The following is a 22,895-nucleotide window of genomic DNA, read 5'->3' as shown; positions in this document are numbered from 1 at the left end:
CTTCTGCCCCTAGAAGCCCCCTCAGTCACTGCCCCTGAGGCCCATATGGCCCTCTTTTCCACCGCAGCTGGGGTCTTTGCTCCCCATGGGAAGCCCCCCCCTTTGCTGCCTGGGTCAGCTCTGAAACCGGTTTGGGGCAGACGTGCTTTGCTTTGGAGGGAGTCTGGGAGGAGGGGCCCCCGCTCACAGTGGGAGTCTTCACAAAGTTCCCCCAGAAATGCAGGAGCAGAAGGGAGCTGAGGATGGGGGTGGGGGCACAGCCTGAGGCTCTGAGGGCCCCCCCTCCAGAGGAAAGCAGTGGAAAAGCACGTTTCGGTGAGAGCAGACACGCAGACACAGACCGCTCTTTCTATATTATACGAGAACACAGTGCACACTGTGTAATAAATTTGAAAGTCCTGACTAAATGGAATTATGGAAAATATAAATCAGAAAAATTGGATCAAGACGCACAGCCTCGCACAGCCAGGTATTCACGGGGGGAGATTTCCGGGACCGCCCCTCCGGGAAGGCTCCGCAGAGAGGGGGAAGGGGGAATGGGGAGCAGGGGCCCAGGCCCCCACAACCGAGTCGAACCCCAGAGAGCACCTGCACATGTGTGCACACACACACACACACACACACACACACACACACACACAGCTATGCTCCCTCCGAACACAGCTTCCTGCATGTGGACACCCCCCCACACACTCATAATACACAAGCACACACATGCCCCCACACCCTGCACATACACCCCTGCCCCCACACACTAGACTATATGCAGTAGGTGTAAACACACTGAGTGACCAACATGCTTTATTGCGGTGATGCAAAGACGCACAAAGGAATTTAATAAATGGCGGGACTCACTGCCCCTGGGGCACCATCAGAGGGCACGCACTGCCTTGTTCCACCACCTTGCTCCGACAGGGCAGCTGAGGGGCACACAATTGGTGGCCAAGCTGCCCTGGGTGTCAGCACCTACAGCATGATAGTCGGCTCACCAGGAGCCGTGTAGGCTCGAAGGGATGAGTTTCATGGGGAACAGCAGAACGACAGGGACAGCAAGCAGGCCGGGAGCTAAGTGGGAGACTTGAGAGTACCTCCTAGTCACTGAGAGGTCAGGATGACCTAAAGCAATCGTGGTGCATGTGCAAGATTGGAACAAAACAATTGGGCCTGACCATGGGCTCAGGTAGAGTGCCTGCCTTTGAACTTCAGGGCATGAAACATGGAGAGGGGACTTAGGGTTCGAACAGGAAGGTCCCAGCCCACTGTCGCTGCTCCCCAGCTGAGTCAGAACCCAGATGTTTAGAAATGCAGAAACATGTGCTGATAGTTCTTGGATCAAAGAGGAAATTGAAATGGAAAGTAGGAAGCACTTTAGATCTGAATGATAATACAAGATCGCATAAGAAAATTCTGGGGTGCGGTCTGAATGCTGTGTTACCAAAGGGTGGGCAAAGACCCCAAATTTTAATAAGTTAAACATCTAATTCAAGAAACTAGAAAATGAATTTTTAAAAATCTAAAATAAAGCAAAAGAGAAGCATGGAAACAGTAAGGAAAAAAAGAAAACAATATAAAAACCAAAATTAACGGACAAGAATAACAAAGTCAAAATTGGTTCTGACAAAGAACTAACATGACAGTTATCAATTAGAAGGAGAAGATGCAAATAAACACTGTGAGGATGAAGAGGGGGACACAATGAGACAGTGTAGAGATAGAGCTAGTCATAAAAAAACACCATAAACAACTTTGTGACTGTCTGTTTGAAAACTAGATAAAATGGCCAATTTCCAGGGGAAACGTGACTTACTGTGTTGATTCAAATGGAAGGAGAAAACTTGAATAGGCTGATTTCACTTTAAAGGACTTGAACCAGCAGTTAACTATCTCCCACTAGAAAATCCCAAGACATTTTTGGAATCACATCCTGACCAAGAGGGTCCTCTCTAACGCTAAGGTAGCTTTCTCTCGGCAAACGGACCGACGTGGGGACTCAAAGCCTCAAGGGGAAATGGGATGAAACAGAGCACAGAGAAGAAAATGCGTAGCCAACGGAGAGGCCCATTTCCAAAGCCTACAGCAAACATCATAATAGAGCAACGGTAGGAGCTTCCCTTGAAAACCGAGAGTAAACCAGGACCGTCAGCCAGCTCCCTTCACCATCCCTGTCGGGGAGGAAAAGTTATCCCCTACCCTTCTAGGTTCTTCCGGCTGCTCTAATAATCAAACTGACATGGGACAGATTCGCAGGAGAAAAACAAATGAACGTTTAATAGCATGTGCACGTCTGTACACACGGGACAGACCCAGAAACACTGAGCAACTGGCCAAAATGGCAGAGACCACCACCTTCAGCTAAAGACAAAAGAAGATGGGGGCGGGGCGGGGGGGAGTGGAGGGGACTGACCAGGAAAAGCACAGGAAACAAGGGTATGCAGATTTGCGTCTGTGCCTTCTCAGGCGACAACAGTTTCTGGAGATTTAGATATCCTCCTCTTCCTGGTACAGGGAGGGAGACGCCTTTTACAAGTGGAGATTTTCCTCACAAAAGTAAATGACCTTTCACAAAGGGCAACTGCTGCCTGGTCTTCCCAGATTCTCTCACGTCTGCTGTTTCTTAAAATGAACCAGATGAAAACAACCAATATCCCCTAATAAGCATATTTCGGGGTGACAAACTCCACTCCCCTTCATCCAGGCGTCACCACCAGAGCTGTAGGACAAGAAAAAAACTTAAAAAACAGAGAGAGAGAAAAAACTAGCAGGTAAGAAAAAAACTATCTTTTCTAGCCTATTAATCCCTTAAAAAAAAACACAACCCAGCTACTCTAATTCATAACCAAATAATTGTCTACAAGGAAACCCAAGAAAATCTAAATTATGTGAATTAAGAAGATTCCATACGGGTTCATGTGGGCACATGCAGAAAAACGGAGAGTTAGACGCCAATGTTTAAGACGTCATTTACAGTGGAAAGGTAAAGAAGCATATGATTATAAGAGTGAATCTAACAAAACACGTGCCAGACAATTACAGACACGATAAAATACATTTATAGGGAGTGTTAAACAAAGACCTAAATGACAGGAGCCTGTTAGTACCTTCCAGAGAGCAAGATAGAACATCTTAAAAATGTTAATTCTCCCCAAATGAATCTATGAATTCAGGGCGAGTCAGCCGCATTCCAATAGATTCACATGTAAATTGACAGGGAATTCTAAAGGTCCTATAGAAGGAACTGGCGCAGGGATGGCCCCCAAAGGGACACAGAACAGAAAGTGCTACGGATGGATGTGGAGGGACTTGATGGGTGGCCATGTATTGCCTGGAATAACTGGGGGAAAGAGAGCTCTGGGACAACTGCCTGCCACAGAGAATAAATAAAAGTGTTGGCCTCCTTCCTATCATGCACCAAAAACCAAGCCCTGGTCATTTAAAGCCCTAAGTTGGAAAAAGAAAACATCAACCCTTTAGGGAAACACTCCCGGAGCGTACTGGGAGGCTCCGCTTCTTCCACAGGCATGAAATCCACAAGCCACACGTCAAGAGACGGATGGAGTCAACAAGAATAGGGTTAAGAAAAAGGCCCTCTTTGCATCAAAAGGCACCACAAGCCAAGTGCGAATGCTGGCGAGGCGCTGGGGGGAGGTAAGAGGCCACGGATGAAGAATCTGCCCCGTGTATGTAAGGGACACCAGGGTCCCATTAGGAGACAGGCCACCACCGCACAGAAAATGGGGCCAAAGGGCTGAGCGAGCAGTTCAGGGGAGAACCTGAAGGTCAGTACACATGTCACAGGCAGAGTCGAGCACCAAGGGATGGCTGTTCACAGAAATTAGAAGCACAGAGTAGGTGTCAGTTGGGAAGGCTCTCTTCCCAGAAGCCGGCCAGCTGGTGGGAAGCCCACGGGAAGACCTGCAGCCTTAAATGGGAGGCTGGCCATGACACGTGCAGCGAGCGGGACCCGGGGAGCGTGAGGGGAGGGCAGGAGAGTCAGGCGGCAGGTGACATTGGCCCATTTCTTAGAAAGTCACAGAGAATGGAGGAAACGGGCATTTCATCTTAGCATCACCTACAATGACACCGACAGGCAGCCTTGCCTGAGCATGAGTCACACGGAGGACACGACATCCTCTGAGCATGTCCAAGCCCCATTGTTCAGCCTCCCCCTCACAGGGAAGAGACAGCCTGACAAGTCCCCCTGCAGGATCCTGTACAAGATGACCGGCACGACGCTTCAGGACTGTCACAGACCTAAAAGAGCCACACACACACACACACACACACACACACACACACACTCATGACACAGTGGTGGACTGCTCTAGATTAAAAGAGACTAAAGGGGCACAGCAATTCCGTACACTGCCCCCAGCCTGGGGCTCACACCACCCTGAAACAGAAGCCATCAGAACGTTCTGTGGCCTGTTCAGGGGTGTGATCACGGATCAGGGAAGCCGGGGCGGGAGGTGCCAGTTCTTACAAGACTCAGCCTCGACTTACTGTCCAGGCTCAGGAGGGGAGAGACGTGAGAAGCAGATGTGGCCAGATCAAGTCTGGAGGTGGCGAGCCCTGAGGCCAGGGGCTCACACGTGCAGGGGACAAGGCACACGGAGCTGGTGTCCTGGGAGAGCAAGTGGCCGTGTCTGGTCGGCTCGGGGAGGCCTGGCAGTCCTCCGCTGGACAGCTGTGACTGATGGTAAGTGCAAAGGTTAGAGCAGCCGCAGACCTCCTTCGGTGGTGTGTCCCCAAATGGAGTCTCCACACCTAGAACAAAGGACCTGCAGCAACACGCTGTCATGGCCAGAATTTTGCAAACGCAGCACTGGGGGTGGTGAGTGAGCTGCAAAAGGAACAATACAGCACATTATTTCCACACGCTGTTTGAAATATGACAGTGAATTACATACGCCTGGATACGAGGGACATACACTTCAGGTGAACGGTCCCCTGGGGGGGCGGGGTCCACATTGAGGGGTCACCTGAGCACGGACATGGGTTCATCACAGCTTGTTTCTTAAGCCAAAGAGGTGGGGAGGGGTCAGTGCAGGCTCTTCCTATTTTTATTTTCGCCTTCTGAAATTGTTCACCACTGTAAAACATCGGGAAAGCACATTTGCTGAGAGTCAATTCTTATTGCTGAGACCCAAACAAAACCTCCAGAAACTATAGCAAACGATAAACATGCACTTCCTTTCTGTGCCCGCGTGATGGGACATGCAGCATTCCAGGCCGAAGCCGGAAGCGAGCGAGGATGCCTGCTTTTACCATTACCATTCAGCCCAGCTCTGGAAACCAAAGACAATGTGGGAGATGTGAAACGGAAATAAGATGAATAACTCTGGGAAGGAGGAGAACGAACAGCCCTTCCTCGGGCCCCCCGAGAGCCAGGGGAAGGCCTCTGAGAATGATGAGAGAGTTCAGGAAAGTCGCCAGACGCAAAACACATATTTCAAATCAATATTGCTTACTATTTTCCAGCAACGGCCGGTGAGGAGATAAAGCAGAATAAAAAACATTCCATTCTCAAACAAAAGAAAACATGACTGCAGAGACCATAAAAACAGTTAGCAACAGCCCTCGTAAGAAACGCTCAGGGTCGGCAGGAAGAAGACAACGAACTTTAATGAGAAATGTATAAACAAAATGGGAAAAAGCAAGAAAGAGAGGAAAAAACACAGCATGTTCTGGGCAGGACGTTTACGGGAATCCATTCTTCCCAAATGAATGTACAGGTCTGCCAGACTTTCAACCAAAATTCCAACAGGGTTTATTTGGGGGTGAGGGGTGCACAGAAGGTGGGGAGGGAGTTGGCCAAGATGAATGTCAAATTCGTCCAGAAGGAAAAATGGGCAGGAAGAGAGAAGAAGAGTTTGAAAGTCACGAGCTGACTTCAAGTGTCCAGGTGAGAGAGCTGCCGCGTGTCATGTCGAGGGCTCCCTGCAGACCAGTCGCCAGGCCAGGCCATCCTGGTCCGTGCAGTGGCCCAAGGAGACAAAAGTTTCCCAGCAGAGCAAACTGAGGCTCAGAGTGGGTTATGCAGAGTCCCAAGGTCACGGGGCTGTGGCAGCAGCTATGGGCCACGACACAAAAGCCCAACGCCTCTGCTTTTGCAGGCTGTGAAATGTTTTCCAATTCTCCAGTAGCTCTCAGCTGATAGATGTGTACGTAAGAACTGGGGGCATCTCCGTCAGGGAGGGGAGTGGAGTGGGATGTTGAATAAAGGAGGTTGAGGAAGTCAGATATGTGGGGAGGACGTGGGGGAGAAAAAGGCACCGAAAGTGTCCCTCCACACCAAACAGGAAAATATGAGCCAGGAGGATTGGGGTTCAAAGTGGAAAAAAAAAGAAAAAAAGTTTGTTAAAAATAAAACTAGAGGAAAAAGTAGGTGCATCTTTTTCTGCTTCCGTGCTGGGGAACACTTTTCTGAGCTTACACACAAAGGAAGCACCGTGAAAGAAAAAGATAAATTCAGTTAATCTCATTGCTTGAAACTGTTAAGTTTCTGCATATCAATAAACGTTCATCACTTCCAGTCAAGCTGGAACCACAGGACCACATTTATCCTCCTGCCTGAAACAACTCGAGAAACAAACAACAAAAGTGAACCATACAAATACACAAAAGAATGTGTTTGCCAAGGTAGTGGCCATCAGGCAGTGGACAACAAGGTCCCCGGGAAATGGGAGAGGGTCAGGTTGAGTCCTACAACTGCCCAGCTCGTTTCCTTGACCATTTGCAGCCTCCATGCAGGAAGGAGGAATTGAGGGGAAGCCCAACAGGATCCCTGAGGGGGAGAGAGAGCTGAGGCTCCAGGGAGGCCCAGGCAATGAAAACTCACAGGACCAAGTGTCAGAAAGGTGAAGCTAGAGCACAGGGAGAGAGCCCTGGGGACCCACAGGGGGGCCCCTCCGGCACCCAGCAGGGTGCAATCAACATCGTCGGGGAGGGACCCGTCCAAGGCTGGGAAGGGGACCACGGGTTTGCTGCACCCAAAGGCCTGTGACAAGGTCTCGATGCTGCCTACCAGGAAGACATGTGACACAGAAAGACACGAATGGGTTAAAAAGAAACAACAGACCTTGGAAATATCACAAAGTGAAAAATGACAGAACTGAAAGGAGAAACAGACAAATCCCCAATTGTAGGCAGGTATCAAGACCCCTCTCAACAGTAAACGGGACAAGTGGGCAGAAACGCTGCAAGGGTGTAGGAGACGAAGCACTGCCAACCAGCACGGCTTGACTGATGTTTATGGAACACTCCACTTAAACACACATTCTTTCCCAGAGCACATGGAACATTTACCAATATAGAGCATGTTCTGGGCCATAAAACAAGACTTAATAAGTTGAGAAGGATTCAAGTCACACAAATTATGTTCTTTGACCATAAGGAATTAAATTATAAATCAGTAACAGAAAGAGCCTTGGAAAATGCTCAAATATTTGGAATCTAAATAACACACTTCTAAATAACCCTTGAGTCAAAGGAAAATGAAAAAGGAAACTGGGAAGTGTTCTCAACAGGATGAAGATGGAAATTCAGCACATGGGAACCGTGTGGAAAGCAGCACTTAGAGCGAAATTCACACCACGGTGCCTAGCTGAGAACGTGCCTACAGAAAGGGCTCAGCCAGTGACCTCAGTGTGCACCTGAAGGAAAGTAGAAAAAGAAATGCAAATGAATCCTGAGTAAGCACAAGAAAGGAAGTAATACAGATCAAGTGGAAGTCGATGAAATGGAAAACAGAAAAACAACAGGAAAATTTTTAAAAATCAAACCACAACTAAGTTCTTTGAAAATATCGATAAAAACTGATAAACCTCTAACCAATCTGATCAGGAAAAGAGAGAGAATGGACATTAACAATTACCAGGAACGAGGGGTTTACCAGGGATCACTATAGATTGTACAAATATTAAAAGAATAATAAGGGAGTATCACGAACAACTTTAGGCCAATAAATTTGACGGGGTAGATGGAACGGCCAAATTTCTTGAAAAACACAAAATACCAAAGCTCACTCAAAAAGAAAAAGATAGCAGGCTGAGTAAGCCTGCTATCTACCAAGGGACTGAAAGTGTAGTTCAAAAGTTTCCCACAAAGAAAACTCCAGGCCTAGACAACTTCATTGGCAGATTTAAAGAAATAATAGCAACTACATACAAATTCTGCAAAGAAATTGAAGAGGAGGATGGATGACTTTCCAACACAGTGTCTGAGGCCGGCACCCCCCAGGGACCAAAGCCGAAGACAGTACAAGGAAAGAGAACCACAGGCCAGCCTCCCCCAGACACACGGGGCAAAAAGTCTAAACAGAATACGAGCAAACAGAACCCAGCGCCACGTGCAATGGATACCACATCAGACTAAGTGTGCTTTGTCCCAGGAAGGCAGGGCTGGCCTAACACAGGAGAGCCAATCGGAGTGATTCACTGTATTAAACCGAAAAAGAAAGCCCATGTGATCATCTCAATAGATGCAGAAAAGGCATTCGACAAAACTCAACACTCATTCCTAATTTAAAAACAGCTCTCGGCAAACCTTCTATCCATAGTACAGGGTGCCTCGTGAGGAGAGACTGAGAGTATTCCTGCTAAGGTCAGCGCCAAGCCACGGACATCTGTGCTCACCACCTCCACCTAGCACGGTACCGGGGGTGCCTGCGAGCGCAACTGGGCAAGAAAAAAGTCAGACAGACTGGAGAGGAAGAAGGGGGCTGGCTTCAGTCACGGACAACCTTGTCATCTAATCCCACAGAACCCAAAGGAAAAGCTCCAAGAACTCACCAGTGAGCTTAGCAAGGTTCTCAGGACCCAAGGTTGATATACCAAGTCAGCTGCATGTCTACAAAATAGCAATGAACGGTCGGATATGGACATTTCACAAAATGCCACTTCCTAATGAATAGTACCAGAAAATAGGGACAAATGTGACGAAGGGTGTGACAGAGCCGCACACTGAAAAATATCAAATGTTGGTGAGAGAAACGAAAAGAGACCAGAATGAAGGAGGCGAGATCTGGTAGCCATGGATGGAAGACTCCGTCGATACTGTTACGATGTCATCAGCTGTCCCTAAGTTTAACCCATAGAGTCAACGCCACCCAAGCAGGTATTTTTGTGTAGAAATTTACACGCTGATTCTACAATGTGTGTGAAAATGCAGAGGATCTACAGCAGTCAAAAGGACCCCGAGAAAGAAGAAGAAAGTGGAACTGACATCTGAAGAATCAGTGTAAGACTACAGTAACCCAGACTGGCTGGTATTGGTGTAAAGATATTCAAACACATCAAGAGAATAAAATAACGAGGTCCAGAAATAAACGTACACATGTGCAGGAATGATAGCTTTCCCAGTGGCCTGGGCTGGGATGTTTGCATGTCCCTGTGCAGAAGAAGAAGGAGCAGGAAGGGGAGGCGGAGGAGAACGGGTCTACAGCTCACACTATATACAAAAATTAACTCCAGCTGGATCATAGGCCTGCATGTACAACCAGAAGTACAAAAGCACAGGAGAAAATCTTGGTGAACGTGGACTAGGCCGAGACTTCCTCGACACAATACCAAAAGCACAATACCTGAGAAAGCAAATCAGACCCTTAAAATGCATGAAAAACTTTTATAATTTGGTCTCTAAAAGACACTGGAGAGAGAATGAAAGTATAAGACAGCTGCTGGAAGAAAATCTTTGCCAAGCTAATATTTCATAAAGACCCGATCCAGAAGATATAAAGAACTCTAAAAAAAAAAAAAAGAATAAAAAAAGGGCGGGGGGAGTTCAAATGAATAGTAAGTGTACAAAAAAGTGCAGACCTTAATAATAAGAAAACAAACAACCCGATTTTTAAAAATGGGCAAAAGATTAGAGCTGACACCTCATTAAACAAGACAAATGAATGGCAAGTACGCACGTGAAAACTGCACGACACCCTTAGTCACTGGGGAAACGCAAAATAAAACCACAGGATACCGCTCTATAAGAATGGCTTGCAAACGCCAAGCACAGCAAATGTCGGCCAGATTGTGGAGGAACCCCACCTCACTGGCGGAAATGTAAAATGCTTCAGCTGGCAATGTCCTGTTTCTTAAACAGTTAAACATAAACCTCCCATGTGATCTAGTCATTCTCCTTCGAAGCATTTACCCATGAGAAAAGGAAATGTTTGTCCTTGTAAAGACTTTCACATGAATGTAAATACTGCTTTGTTTTTAATCGTCAAAAACTGGAAACAACCCAAATGTCCGTCAACAGTGAATGGATAAACAAGCTGTGGTGTGTCCATATACCATGGCAGCCAGAAGGAATGCAGGCCCAACGCACGCAAGGCACGAACGAGTCTCACAATAGTTATGCTGAGAGAAAGAAGCCAAACAAAAAAGAGTACATACGACGCTTCCATTTATGGAAAACTCTATAAAATGCAAGCTAACCACGTCACACTGGTGCTTGGAGATGGGGGGGAGGGATGGTAGAAGGGACCATGAGGGCCTGAGGACACTTCTGGGGGTGACAGATGTGTTCACCCTCACATACACCAGAACTTATCAAACAGTGCTTTCGATGTGTGCAGTTTATTGTATGTTAATTACACAATAGAGATGTTTTAAAAATATTAAAAAGCAAATGATACACTGGGAAAACATTTTGAGTCAAATATGACAGACAAAGGGTAATGTAATCAATACATGAAATGCACTCAGAAACCCACAGGAAAACATGGACACCCTGGTAGGTGGACCAGGGCGGCCATAACTAAGTCCCACAGATGATATCTTAAAGCACAGACACTCACTGTCCGCAGTCCTGGAGGCTGGAGTCTGAGAGCCAGGTGTCGGCAGGGCTGGCTCTGAGGCCTCTCTCCTCGGCGTGCAGACGGCCGTCTTCTCCCTGGGTCCCCACACGGTCGTCCCTCTGTGCGTGCCTGTGTCCTGACCTCTTCTGATGAGGACCCCGGTCACAGTGGATCAGGGCCCCACACATACGACCTCCGTTTACCTTAATCACCTCCTGAAAGACCCCATCTCTTCATACAGTCACATTCTGAGGTGCTGGGGGTTAGGACCTCAATAATGAATTTGGGGAGCACAACTCAGCCCCTACCATACCGGCACTGGGGAGAAAAAAGAGCAAAAGACATAAATAGACAAGTCACAGATTCAGGAAAACAAAGGACCAATTAATGTACAAAAAAGCACAAACCTTGTAACCACATAAGTATCTCCGCAAACAAAGGACACATCACGTCTCATTCCTGGGTGTCCAAAGGCTGCTCACAGTGGTGACAGCCATCTGTCATTGTGTGCCAGACCCTCCAGCAACCAGAATGCCTCCGGGAAGCCAGGCACGGGTGCCAATCAGGTGCCAGGAGCCCCTGGGACGGCACCACAGGGCTCACGGGCGGCGTCCTCAGCCGGGCCATGAGGGTGGGCAGAGCCCATGGGGCTCGGTCTGGACATGGATGGCAAATACTCCTTCAGCATGTTCAGTCAATTTGGACCTGTTGGGCTGTCCAGGTGACCTGGGCTCTGGGGGTGTGGTCTGCTCAGAGTCCCAAAGCCACTCCAGTGAAGTACTGGAGTGAGCTTGCCTCCTTAGCCTGTGTTGTCTTGCCTGTACCCGTGCCAGCCTCACCAGTCTGACCACCAGCCACACACAGGGTCACCTGACATCCATGGTGCCTTCGTATCAGAAAGGAACCACCCCAACCACGAGGGAGGCACTGAGGCAGAACTGCCAAACTGCCATTAGTGAAACTCAGGGTCACAGGGACCCAGGCCCTGCTGTCTGGCTTACTGCCTGAGTCCCCTAGAGAAGAAACCCAGGGCATGTCGTCCCCCCCCCCCCCCCCCGCCCTGAAGGAAGAGCATACCTGACTGATGGTGGGAACCACTGTTGTGTAGCACAGCTTCACGCTGAACTGGGCATCCTCTGTTTATCTGGCAAGCCTCACCTGGAGAAGCCATGCTGCAGAATTTGGGAAGGAGGCCAGCCATGCAGTGAGGGGACGGGTCTGGCAACAGGGAAAGGGGAAGAAAGAAGGGGCAGAAACCCCAGGCCTTATGAGGAGGACTCGGTGGCATATAATCAGAGAAGCAGGGTCTGAGTGCTGTGAGGTTTGCACCGCGGACACCCCATCACTGCCGCCAGCTGCGTCAAGGAGCTCCATCCCCCTCACACACTACCCGCTCTCCAGGGAGCAGCAGTGCCACCAAACCCAGCACAGCGTCTGCGACCGGCCCTCTCATCAGCCACACACAACTTCGAACCCAACTTTCGACCACATCTCTGAGGGTAACATCTCACCTCCGAGGTAGACCATGGTCCCAGAATCCTGGCTCCGGGGCGGCCCCCTCTCCGGCTCCATCCCTCTTCCCACCTCCCGCCCGCAAGTCCTCTGGCCCTGGGCACAGTGGCCCTTACAGCACAATTTCCTCCAGCAAGGGTCCACAAGAGCCTGGCCCCCTGCATCCCACAGTGTGTGCGTGTGTGTGTGTGTGTGTGTGCGCGTGTGTGTGTGGGGGGGCGGCTGGAGAACAGCAGGGGACAGCTCTGCCCTTCCCTGATACTCCTCAGCAGGCAGGCTAGAGGCCACTGTCACTGCTACCCCTCCTCAGTGCAGTACCTGCACCCTAGGTGAACCCACTTATGTCATTTCCATCAACATACAGGCCAAGGGGGGGGGGCACTGCAGCCCCTCCCCACGCCCGCCTTTCAGAGAGGCACAGCACTTGCTGCCTGCATGTTCCACCAGGTCCAGCCTCCTGCCACCCTTCCCGGGTCCCACCCCCACCCTGGAGGCCTGGTCCTCTGCCACCCCCCAGCAGCCAGACCCTAACCCTGCTTCCTGGGGCCCTTCTCTCCCTGCAGCTTGCTGGGCACCCTCCTTCAATGTTCTCCCCGCTCTGCAGCGCCTGTAAAGCGCTGTGGGCGCAGAGAGGCACAGGCCAGCCTGGCGGGGCAGGGGCAGCGAAAGGGTTGGAGAGTGGGCTCCGATGCGGGCAGGGCTGCGGGCCGTGCTGCGTGGGCGGTGGAGCGCGCCCTCCCGACACCAGGGGACGCTGTGCTGGGGGTCACTCGGGCCGCGCGCGCCGCTCCTTCCGCCCGCGGACCGGAACCGGCGATGGCGCGGAATGTGCTGTGAGTAGGGAGGCCCGCGCGGGGCGTGGCGGGGCGCGCGGTCGCGGGCATGATTAGGGGGCCAGGGACCCAGGCCCGGAAGGGGACGGGCGCAGCCGGCCGGGGAGTGGTCCGAGCCCGGTCCCGGCAGCCGGCACCGCCCCACCCCCCGCGGCCACCTCTGCGGACACCCCCGGGGTCCAGGCCGGAGAGCCCCCCCCGCCGGAGCCCCCGCCCCCGAGGGCCCGCCCAGCCCGCGCAGCCGGAGGGGGCGGGGCCGTGCTGGGCTTGTCCGCACCCCCTCCCCCGCAGTGACCCCTGGTCCTCGACCACCCGAAATTTAAGCAGCTCACACTCATGGCCCTGTAAACACGAAGGCCCCGTGAACGAATGAATGCACGCACGCATGAACGAATGAATGCACGCACGCACGCACGCACACACGTTGGCAGGGTGCGGGTGCGGGTGCGGGTGCGGGATTGTGGCCCATCTGAGCGGCACCTCTGGTGCAGGCGCCGGTGCGGACGCGGTGGACCTGCCCGGGTGTGGATTTGGGGTGAAGGCCGCAGGGCTCTCTCAGGAGGAGACACTGCTTCCTTCAGCAGCCCGGGAAGGGCAGGGGCATCGAGGAGTGGAAACTCAAATCCAGGCCAGGCCCTGAAGGCCACCCTGGGAGCCAGGGCTGTGCGGGCTGGAAGGGAACCAGGACAGCGGGCCTGGCCGTGAGTGCACGTGCTCCCTCGCCGGCCAGGGAGGCCCTGGAGGGGAGACTTGCAGTGGAGCCACGCGGGTGGGGTGAGGGAGAGGGTGGGATCACGGATGAGTCACCCTCGGGGCCACAGGGCGGGCGGGCTGGTGGCAGCCAGCCAGCTTGTTGTTTGGAGGAGGGAGGAGAAATTCAGATCTCCACTTGAGAGATGTTAGGTTGAGGTGCTTGCGAAACTGCGGGAGCGGTCAGGGAGGCAGTGGGGGTGGGCGAAACCAGCCGGAGGCCAGGGATGGGCCCCACAGGGGAGCCGGGCCTCAAGGAGGCCCAGGGAGCTGTGTTCCAGGGCCCAGCGGGAGGGTGGTCGGTCAGCAGCACTGCTTGTTCTCAAGCTGGGGGGTCCCAAGCCTCAGGCAGGGCACTGGGAGTGGGCCTGGCACTCAGTGTGGGGGGAGGAATAGACTCACCCCCGCCGTCCTCACCTCCCACCTTCACACTGGCCTCTATCCACATTCAGCTGAGTGTGCCCCTCAGGCCCCAATCTGGGGGGTTGGGAGAGATTGAGGGGTTTAAGCCAGCGATCCGGCATTCACAGTTACCCATAGGCCCCAGCCTTTGCCCCCTGCTGCAGTTAGTCACCAGGGGAGAAAAAGAACCCCTTGGGTGGCCAGCTGTCATCCCGAACGCCCACGAGGGTAGAATGAGGCAGGCCCTGGGCCCCCAGGGGCCCTGAGAAGGCAAGCCCTTCCTTTGCAGCCCCTCACCGGTGCTCACTCTGCACAAGGGCTGTGCGTCAATCAAGGAGCTTCTGCCGGGGCAGCTGCCACGTGCTGACTCAGTCACCTACAGACCCCAGGTAGAGGGTAGGCAGAACCCAGCCATTTTATACGGCCCCTGTTTGCCATGGGGGCCCCCCACTGCGCCTGCCCCAGCCATGCAGACCAGCACTGTCCAAATCCCCGGCCCCCACTCAGCCCTGCTCCTTTCAGGGCATCCCACCCAGACCTTCGAGGCCCTGGCCCTCCTCTCCCTCCCCATGCTTGGGAGGCAAGGACAGGGTGGAATTCGGCCTCATGAGCCTGTTCCTTGGTGCTGTGTGCTGGCCGCTACAGACTGGTCACCAAGGTATGGCTGAGACCCTCAACGGCATCTTGTACCCCCACACGCACCCTCCATCAAGACCTGCCCCTGGGCTCCCAGCAGACCCCCGGACCCCGAGGCTCAGTTGGGTCCGGTTGGCAGTTGGTCCTCCTGGCCTGCCAGCCACCCTGGAGCACAGGTCCAGCTGGAGGTGGTGGCTGCATCTTCCTGCTGCCTCTGCTCGGGGGGTTTTCAGGGTGAGGAGGTGGTGCGGTGAACTCGAAGTTGGTGAGCTGCAAACACTGCCCCCCCACCCTCAGCCTCTTATCCTGGGGGAGCTGGCACTCCTACTCGGGGTGGGGGTGGGGGTGGACACGGCCCCCATCGTGCTGTGAGGGCAAAACCCATGTCAGCTGGCCCGTTCCGTCCATTCCCCATCACCTGGGCAGAGGGAGTTGGTGGGTGATTTGCACATCTGTGGCCTTGCCCGCGTGAGGCCCACTCCTGGGATGGTGACAGCCACGCTGGGGCCGTGTGCCTGTGGGACTATCGCTTTGCACAAGCACGTCGGGGGGTGTGGGGACATGCTCTCTGTGGCTTCTGTTTGTTTTCTTGAATCATCCATTGGCCCTTTTCAAAGGCTGGCCAGGGGGTCAGCTGCTCACGCTATGCCGAGTTGGTGCGGGGGCCGGGGACTGGGCAGCACCACATGGTGAGCAAGGGGCGATGGGGCCTGCTGGGGGTGTTCCTGGCGCGCCATGCTCCGGGCGTTCGGTGTGAACATGAACCTCTCCCTCACAGGTACCCGCTGTACCAGCTAGGCAACCCCCAGCTCCGCGTCTTCCGCACCAACTTCTTCATCCAGCTCGTGCGGCCCGGCACAGCCCAGCCCGACGACACCGTGCAGTTCCGGATCCCCATGGAGTGAGTGGGGGCAACGCAGGCCTGGCCGGTGGCTTCCTGCTACGGAAAACACTGCAGGCAGCTCCCCGGGGCTCTGCAAATATTGACCGAGGCCTGGTGTTTGCAGAGGCCACGCTGGGCTCCCTCCTCCTGGAGAAGCTGAGCAGCCTGAGACGGGCTTCCTTTCTTGCTCCCTCTCTTGTTGAGTGGAGTATCACCGCTCTTCCCAGGAGGCCATGTCCCCAGAGTTGCTCCCCACAGCCGCCAAAACCTTCATGCTCCAGATGGTTCCTTTACGGGGCCGTGTGTGGACCGAAGAGGCACAGCCTCCCTGTCACGCAAGCTTCAGGGTACTGCTCTGGACCTTAGGATGTGACCATCCCAGGCGTGGGCCCAGGAGTGGTTTGAGCTCCTGTGGGAGCCAAGGGTCCTGTCAGCCCTCAGAGGCAGGGGTAGGAGCAGGAGAGGCCAAGGGCCTGAGTTTGTGATGCATTTAAGGTGAAAAGGGAATGGGGCCTAAGCTGCCAAAGACCATCATTTCTGGGACGAGCCTGTTAGGACCGCGTAGTGGGGTGGCAGCTGCAGACAGGCCGGGCCGGGCTCCCGGCAGCCAGGGGGCACTCGCAGACTGTCACTTCCCCAGGAGGTTCCCAGGAGGTTGGCCTCTTGGCCTCACAAGCGTGAACCAGCAGGAGGGCGAATGGGACTGACGAGTCCAGGGCGCCTAGGGGCCCAGTCCCTCTGTCACCCTCATGTTGACGTGTCAGTGGGAGAGCGCTGGGTGGGGACCAACTGCTGGATCCCTGGGGTCTGTTCAGCCCGGCCCGGGTCCTGGCTTTTCCCTGACGTCACCTGTGAGGCTGTGCCCTCGCCCCGGAGGTTGGGCTACTTCTGCCCTCAGCCTGGTCAGACTCCCCTTTCTGTGCTCTTCCCCAGGATGACCAGGGTGGACCTGAGGAATTACCTGGAGCGCATCTACAACGTGCCCGTGAGCGCCGTGAGGACTAGAGTGCAGCACGGTGGGTGCCTGGGCCGGGCTGGTGCCCTGCTGTGTATGTGGGTCCCCCTCCCCTGGCTCACGTGGGCCATGGTTCTCTGAGCCACTGGCCTGTGCCGTCCTCGCAGACTCTGGTTCTTGGCACAGGAGGAAACTGAGGCACGGGGTGTTTAGGTGACTTCTGGGGTCACACTTCTCACGGGGCAGAGCTGGGTATGGGAGAGCAGAGCCGATGGACTGGCCCCGCGGCTGCGGCAGCCATGAGCACGCCGCGGCTGCCAGCCCTAGAGGCCCAGCCACAAAGCGCTGCCTTCATCCCCTCAACCCTTTCTCCTTCCTCCCTTGTCACCTGTGTCCCTGCGTTGTGAATCTGAAGACCTTAAGTCTAAGGTGAGGACAGCCAGCGAGAGCGCTGTGCCAATGGGAGAAGTCGGTTCCTCGAGTGATTTTAGACACCTTTGGGTTTTTGCAGAGAGCAGACACGCGAGGTCCGGGTCTTCCAGTGTGAGCACAGTCAGGACTTCTGAAGCAGCCCCCTCGAGGGTGTGATGTGCTGTCATCTGTAGACAAACTAATTCTTACAGTGTTTGTCTCTTTCTAGAAAGTGGGTTCCTGGATTGGTTGGACTGAAAATGTGGTGCTTGGCAGTAAAGTTTCTCTCCCCCCAACAGGTTCCAACAGGAAGAGGGATCACAGGAATGTCAGGCTGAAGAAACCAGACTACAAGGTGGCCTACGTACAGCTGGTGAGCACGCAAGGGCGTGGGCATCGGGTGGCAGGGGCAGCGTCCTGGGAGCTCGTCGTGACCGACAGTGACCTTGACGCGGGGGGCTGTGTTTGTGCAGCCTCCACCACGCCCGGCCTGGGGGGCCAGGGAGGCCTTTGGGGGCAGGATCTCAAGGTCCACTGCCTTAGTTCTAATCCGCAGTGAAGCCCGCAGTGAAGCCCGCGAGGAGCTGGGGTTCAAAGCACAGTTAAGCCAGTGGGAGGAGACGGGCTGGGGCACTTCGGAGCTTCTCAGGGGCCACCCTTGTCGAGCCTTTGAACTTTGAACGTGCTGTGGGCAAAAGCAGGCCCACCCAGGCCTAGGGGATTTGGGCTCTGACAGAAAGAAAGCAGATCATGCTGAGCTGAGCGGCAGAGGCCGCCTTCCTCTGGAGAGCTTGTCCTTGGACTGTCCCCAGGCCAGGAGGCAGTTAATTGCTCTTAATGCCATGGGTACAAGTTGCTGCGGGGGCCTGGGCTTGGATCCCAGACCCGGCTGGTGTGACCCCCTCCCATCCGGGTTGTGGCCCCCAGCACATTCCTGCAGGTTCTGTCTTCACTGTCTCCTGCCTGGCCAGGGGCTCTGGGGGAAGGGTCCGGCCTGTCTTGGGCCTTTACCGACCCAAACCCAGAGCTGTGGAGAGTAAGATGCACATTTTCAAAGCCCCCTTTTCGGGCTCTTCCAAGTGTGAGCTGCCCCCAGAAATGCGAGTTTCCTCAGATATGCTTTGCACGGACACCAGGCCCTGTGTTCTCCAGGCAGGGTCTTCTCTCACCTGGGCGGGCAGCCTTGGCCCGCCACGGGCTCCGTGGGAACCTGCCAGGGAAGGCCCTGCTCGCAGGCTCTATTAACTGCCCCCCTGCTGTTTGAAACCTGGGGGGTCTTCCTCCCATTTCTCCAGTTTCTGTGTAAACAGCCCGCGTGCGGGAGCCCAGGGCGGCCTGCCGCTAGATGGCAGTAGCGCTATGGCGAAAACCCTCCAGCCTGCGGGCCTATTTCGGGCTTCAGGAGGCATTTTGTTAAGAGAGCAAGTCAACATGGCAGCCTTTCTGAAAAACAGTCACAGCTGTTGTCCTAAACAGGGGCCCCGTAATTATTTGGCCTAATATTTGCCGTGCATAAAATCAGCCAGTACAGGGGGAGACAGCACCGTTGGCCTTCTAAAGAAAGACGCCTGTGTCCTCTGAGTTGGGCCCGGCCATCCGTCTTTGTCATGGCACGCCGGTTGACATCCCATATGTCCGCATTCGCCACGAGGCCCTTCACAGGAGAGCTATAGTTACAAGTCATCCGAGCCTCACACATTTTTGCCCGGGCCCCCCCTTGCTCATGAAAACCGAACTGAGCAGCGCTTAGATCTGCTGTCTGCAGCTGCCGCTCGGCCGCCTTTCTTCCTCTGTGAACCCCAGGCAGCGAGAGACAGGCCGCCCCAGTGGGAGCACAGGGTGTCCCTGCTGGGCACAGTTCCTGCCACTCCAAAATTAAATTTGTAACGCCCCCCCTCCTCCGTCCCCCCAGCTCCAGCAGCTCTTTGCCCGGCCTGCAAGCACACGGCTGGAAGGTTGGGCCTACACCCTGTGCAGGGGTCCGTCCTCTGTCCCCTGTCTGCCGAGGGGCGAGGCCGGCGTCCTCTGCTGGAGTGTCCCTTTGGGCCCGCTCCGGGGCTTCTAAAAACAGAGCTAATTGTAAAGCACACAGAGGGTCAATCAGAAAGACAAATTAAATCACCAGATTTATTTTGAGTTGGCTGCTTCGGAAAAGCCGGTCTCACCCGGTGGGAGTCCCACATTTTCCCCCCCTCTGACAACCTGATAAACATCTCTTTGGCCCAAAGTCCAGCTCCAGCAAGGGCCTCCATGGCCCACACAACAAACAGAGCGTTGACCTGCTGCGTGAAGCCTGGTGTTTACACAGCGCGTAGGAATGAGCGCCGGGCCTCCGCGGGCCCAGCAGGAGCACGTCCGCAGACAATGGCTCGGGGGCCCTGGGGTTGCTGCCTGGGCCGGTTTCTTCACTTTTATGACATTTTCCTGCTTCCCTGTACTTTTCCATGGTCAGCTTGCTTTCCTGTTTGGAAGCGTTGAGGGGTTTACTTTGAAAGTACAAGGTGAATTTCTCCAGAACGGGGGCCTCCGTCGGCACCCACCGTCCTATCACCCGCCTGTAAGGAACGGACAATTCCTTTCACCATTTCCTCCAGTTTTCTCCCAAGCGATTGCAAATTGCCATCTCTGTGTTTATATTTAAAATGTCATTTTGGGTTTCCCCCACCTCAGAAAACTAGCAGAATCACCTCGATATATTAAACATAAACCCCCGTTCTGGGCAGCCAGCCCCGCATGTAAACTATTGCCCTTTGGTATTTTAAAAAAGGGAAAAAAAAGTTTTGAAATGTGTAAGATAACCCTCCCGTGGGCTGGCTACCGAGCGCCCGCGGCTGCTTCTCGTCTCTCCAGGCCTGCTCTGTGCACCACGTGACCCGAATGTATAAACCTCACATTCTTGGGGGGCGCACAGGGCCGTGTCCGCTCGCACTTGGCTGCCTGCCCACATCCAAATCTCTTCACAAAACAAGGGTCTGCAAGAGCCCAGCATGCTGAGCTGAGCTCACTGTTAGAACTTCCCAGAGGCCCTGCCGCCCCCGCCCCGCTCTACCTGTCCAGGGCACCCTCTTGTCCAGCTCTTATCTGTGCAGCCAGGACCCTCCCTCCCTCCTCCACACTGGGGGGCTGGCACCGCGGCCTCAGCCTGGGGGTCCGGGTGGACATGGACATGTTCTGAGCCTTTAGTGAGAGGCATAAAAGCTGTGAACGTGAAGACCGGTCCTGGTGTGTAGACTGCTGCACGCACACACTTCTTTTATTTGCCAAGCTCTGAGCGGGAGAGGGTGGTCTGTCATGTGGGGAAAGGCCCTCACTCAGGTCTTTTAGGTGGAAAAAGTTTCAGGCACACCAGTTGCTACTGGGCCGTTTCCTTCACTTCTCTCCTGCCCGCGCTTGACCAGGCTGCCTGCAGACACCACTCCTAAGGAGAACGGCCACGCAGAGGGCCTCTGTGCCAGACAAAGGCGGGAGCCCGGCCACCCAGGGTGTTTCTTTTCCAGGCAGGGACATTGCTGGGGGCGCAGCGTGGGAGCCGAGCCCTGGGCAGACGGGTCGGGCCATGGTTCCTGTAAAGCACGGTGGCCTCAGCCGGCCCACAGGCCCCACAGGGGCTCCTTGCGTTCCCCCCACTGCTGGCCGCAGAGCCGGCCCTGTCAGAGCTTGGCTTTTCTCTCCACAGGCACATGGACAGACCTTTACGTTCCCAGACCTGTTTCCAGAGAAGAAGCTAAGCCCTGAGGGTGGCTCTGCTGATGACAACATCCGGGACCAGCTCCTGGAGGCCCAGCAGCGCAAGGAGAGCCGCGACCCCCAGCGTGGGGGTGTCCCCGAGTGGTTCGGCCTGTGATCTGCCAACTGACAGCTCAAATAAAGTGCTGCATGTGGACAAAGGGGCAAAGGCTCTGTTCCTCTGTCCCTGGGTCTGGGTGCAGCAGGCCGAGGCTGAGCTGCCAGTCACAGGGTGCCCTGCTCCCCATGTGCGCCCACAACAGCCTGGCTGCCTGTCTGCACAGAGGGCGGGCCTGGGCTGACCTGTGGCCTACACGGCCACATGTCTAATCCTAGTCCCCTGAACCTGAGACGAGGCCAGGACCCTCACTCCAGTGTGGGCATGATGTGTGCCTGTGAAAGGGCACCCAGAAAGCAATTCTGAGCACCTGCATCTAAACTCCCCCCGCAGGCGTGTTAGGAGGGGTTCCATGAGTGCACAGTCGGCGTGGGCTGCAGCGTGTGTGCCCCCCAGGGCCCATCCAGGCCAAGGCCCCACTTGGGTACGCTTTATGGGTGTTGAGTGGGCAGGGGGCTGCAGAGGGCCTCAAAGGAAGTGGTGTTTGGGAGAAACGGGCTAAGCCAGAGCGAGGCGACAGGAAACGGGCCAAATCAGGGACAATCCCTGTCCAAGGGCTCGGACCGTGAGAAGCAATGAGTCGGGGAAGAAGCAGCCCTGGAGACCTGCAGCCGGTGGGGTTTCAGTGGCCCCTGTTTGCCTGGTTCCTGAGACCCATCTGCAGCTCTGCTTGTCTGAATCTGAGCTCTGCACTAAAAATCCCACCAGGCAGCCGGGCTGTTCCCTGGGTGGTGGAAAAGGAATGAGGCTGCATGGAAGCCAGGACTGAGTGTGTGTGCGCGCGCGCGCGCGCGTGTGCGTGTGTGTACGCGCGTGTGCGTGTGTGTGTGTGTGTGTGTGTGTGTGTGTGTGTGTGTGTGTGTAGGTTTGACGCTGACAGAGAGGCTGGGCCTAGAGCTGGGGAGCAAGCAAGGGAACCAGCCACGTCGCTTCTGGGGGAGGGGAGCACTGGGTCCTGGAACCCCACTCTGGAGCCCTGCCCAGCTGTGGTCTGAGTGAGGGCCGCCCCCTTCCCTGCACAGGGGGCTGCCCCTGAGGCCTTGCAAGGGGAGCCGGAAGTGAGGAGCTGGCTCAGCCAACCCCCTCCACCCCGAGGGACACCCGATAGGCGGGATCGGAGGGACACCCGACAGGATGGCGGCTTCACGCACCCCTCCGCCTCCTGCCGGGTGAAGGTCCGGGCAAACTCCGCCCTTCAGTGTTGATTTAAAGTGACGGGGAAGGTCCGGAAGTGGACCGGAGACCTAGGCAACGGTATTTTCTTTAGAGAAATAATTCATGGGGCCCTGCGGCCCTGAGGACCCCAACTCAAGGCCGGTGGGGGAATCTCATCCTTCATCGGCTGCGCTTCCAGCAGCATCCGCCCCCACACACAGCTCCCCCGCCTGCCCAGGGCCTGGGCCTGCAGACCCTCCCCATCGCGGCACCCCAGGGGCCCCTCTAGGCCTGGCGGCTGCTGCCCGCTCTTCCTGCCAGGGGAGGGGGAAGGGGCCCCAAGCTGCAGTGTCCTAGGTCTCCCCAGCGCTCAGGGCCAGCACAGCCCCTCCTGCCTGGCTCAGCACAGTGCCCTATGGGAATGGGGGTGAAATGGAAATGCCTGGACAGGGCCCCACAGCAAGGGGAGGGAATGCGGGGGTGGGAGTTGCCTCGCAGGACACAGAACTTCAGGAAGAGGACCGTCAGTTGGGGGCTGCTCTGTTCCCACCCCAGGCGCAGAGCTTGAGAAGGGGCTAGAAAGACGCCCCGTTCCCCACACAGGAGCTCCTGGGCTTGAGCTGAGGCTAAGGGATAGAGAGGACTATTGTCTTGGTGGGGGGAAGGGGGGGGTCCCATCTGCCCCTGAGACCATGGGCCCCATACGTTGGCTTCTCTGA

The 22,895-nt window shown here is 54.9% G+C and overlaps 1 protein-coding gene and 1 long non-coding RNA gene across 12 annotated transcripts; one reads left to right on the top strand and one right to left on the bottom strand.

Annotated features, from left to right (window-relative positions):
• Window positions 1–347: 347 nt before the first annotated feature.
• Window positions 348–12,975, bottom strand: LOC109438599 (uncharacterized). Of its 4 annotated transcripts, none has more exons than XR_012497688.2 (4): window positions 11,873–12,012; window positions 11,203–11,451; window positions 10,796–11,113; window positions 348–4,840 (listed from the first exon to the last, which is right to left on the bottom strand). It is a non-coding gene; the product is annotated as an uncharacterized LOC109438599 (long non-coding RNA). The 4 variants fall into 4 exon arrangements; XR_012497687.2 differs by lacking the exon at window positions 348–4,840 and adding an exon at window positions 4,863–5,089; XR_012497686.2 differs by lacking the exon at window positions 348–4,840 and adding an exon at window positions 12,840–12,975 and having other exon boundaries at window positions 10,559–11,113; window positions 11,873–12,013.
• Window positions 12,063–21,065, top strand: MRPL23 (mitochondrial ribosomal protein L23). 8 transcript variants are annotated; one of them, XM_074336922.2, is made up of 7 exons: window positions 13,027–13,140; window positions 14,582–14,688; window positions 14,815–14,950; window positions 15,707–15,829; window positions 16,745–16,827; window positions 17,477–17,550; window positions 20,854–21,065. In XM_074336922.2, exons 1-7 carry the CDS (start codon window positions 13,124–13,126, stop codon window positions 21,019–21,021), a joined length of 708 nt encoding a protein of 235 aa, XP_074193023.2. In that variant the 5' UTR covers window positions 13,027–13,123; the 3' UTR covers window positions 21,022–21,065. The 8 variants fall into 8 exon arrangements, with proteins under 8 accessions (XP_019574130.3, XP_019574129.3, XP_074193026.2 ...); XM_019718570.3 differs by lacking the exon at window positions 14,582–14,688 and having other exon boundaries at window positions 12,996–13,140; XM_074336925.2 differs by lacking the exon at window positions 14,815–14,950 and having other exon boundaries at window positions 12,996–13,140; window positions 14,582–14,681.
• The last annotated feature ends 1,830 nt before the right edge of the window (window positions 21,066–22,895 follow it).

This window comes from Rhinolophus sinicus, chromosome 14 (genome assembly GCF_057876585.1).
Source record: "Rhinolophus sinicus isolate RSI-liver-muscle chromosome 14, RSI-T2T, whole genome shotgun sequence".
Lineage (NCBI taxonomy): Eukaryota > Metazoa > Chordata > Mammalia > Chiroptera > Rhinolophidae > Rhinolophus > Rhinolophus sinicus.
This window is presented reverse-complemented; position numbering and strand designations above follow the sequence as displayed.

Excerpts from the sequence above, each read along its gene's own strand:
- MRPL23 (XM_019718570.3), top strand. The coding sequence starts at position 12,996 with ATGCGGGCAGGGCTGCGGGCCGTGCTGCGTGGGCGGTGGAGCGCGCCC. Across the intron at positions 14,951-15,706 it reads GCTACAGACTGGTCACCAAG|GTACCCGCTGTACCAGCTAG; the intron begins GTATGGCTGAGA and ends TCTCCCTCACAG. Across the intron at positions 16,828-17,476 it reads GAGGACTAGAGTGCAGCACG|GTTCCAACAGGAAGAGGGAT; the intron begins GTGGGTGCCTGG and ends TCCCCCCAACAG.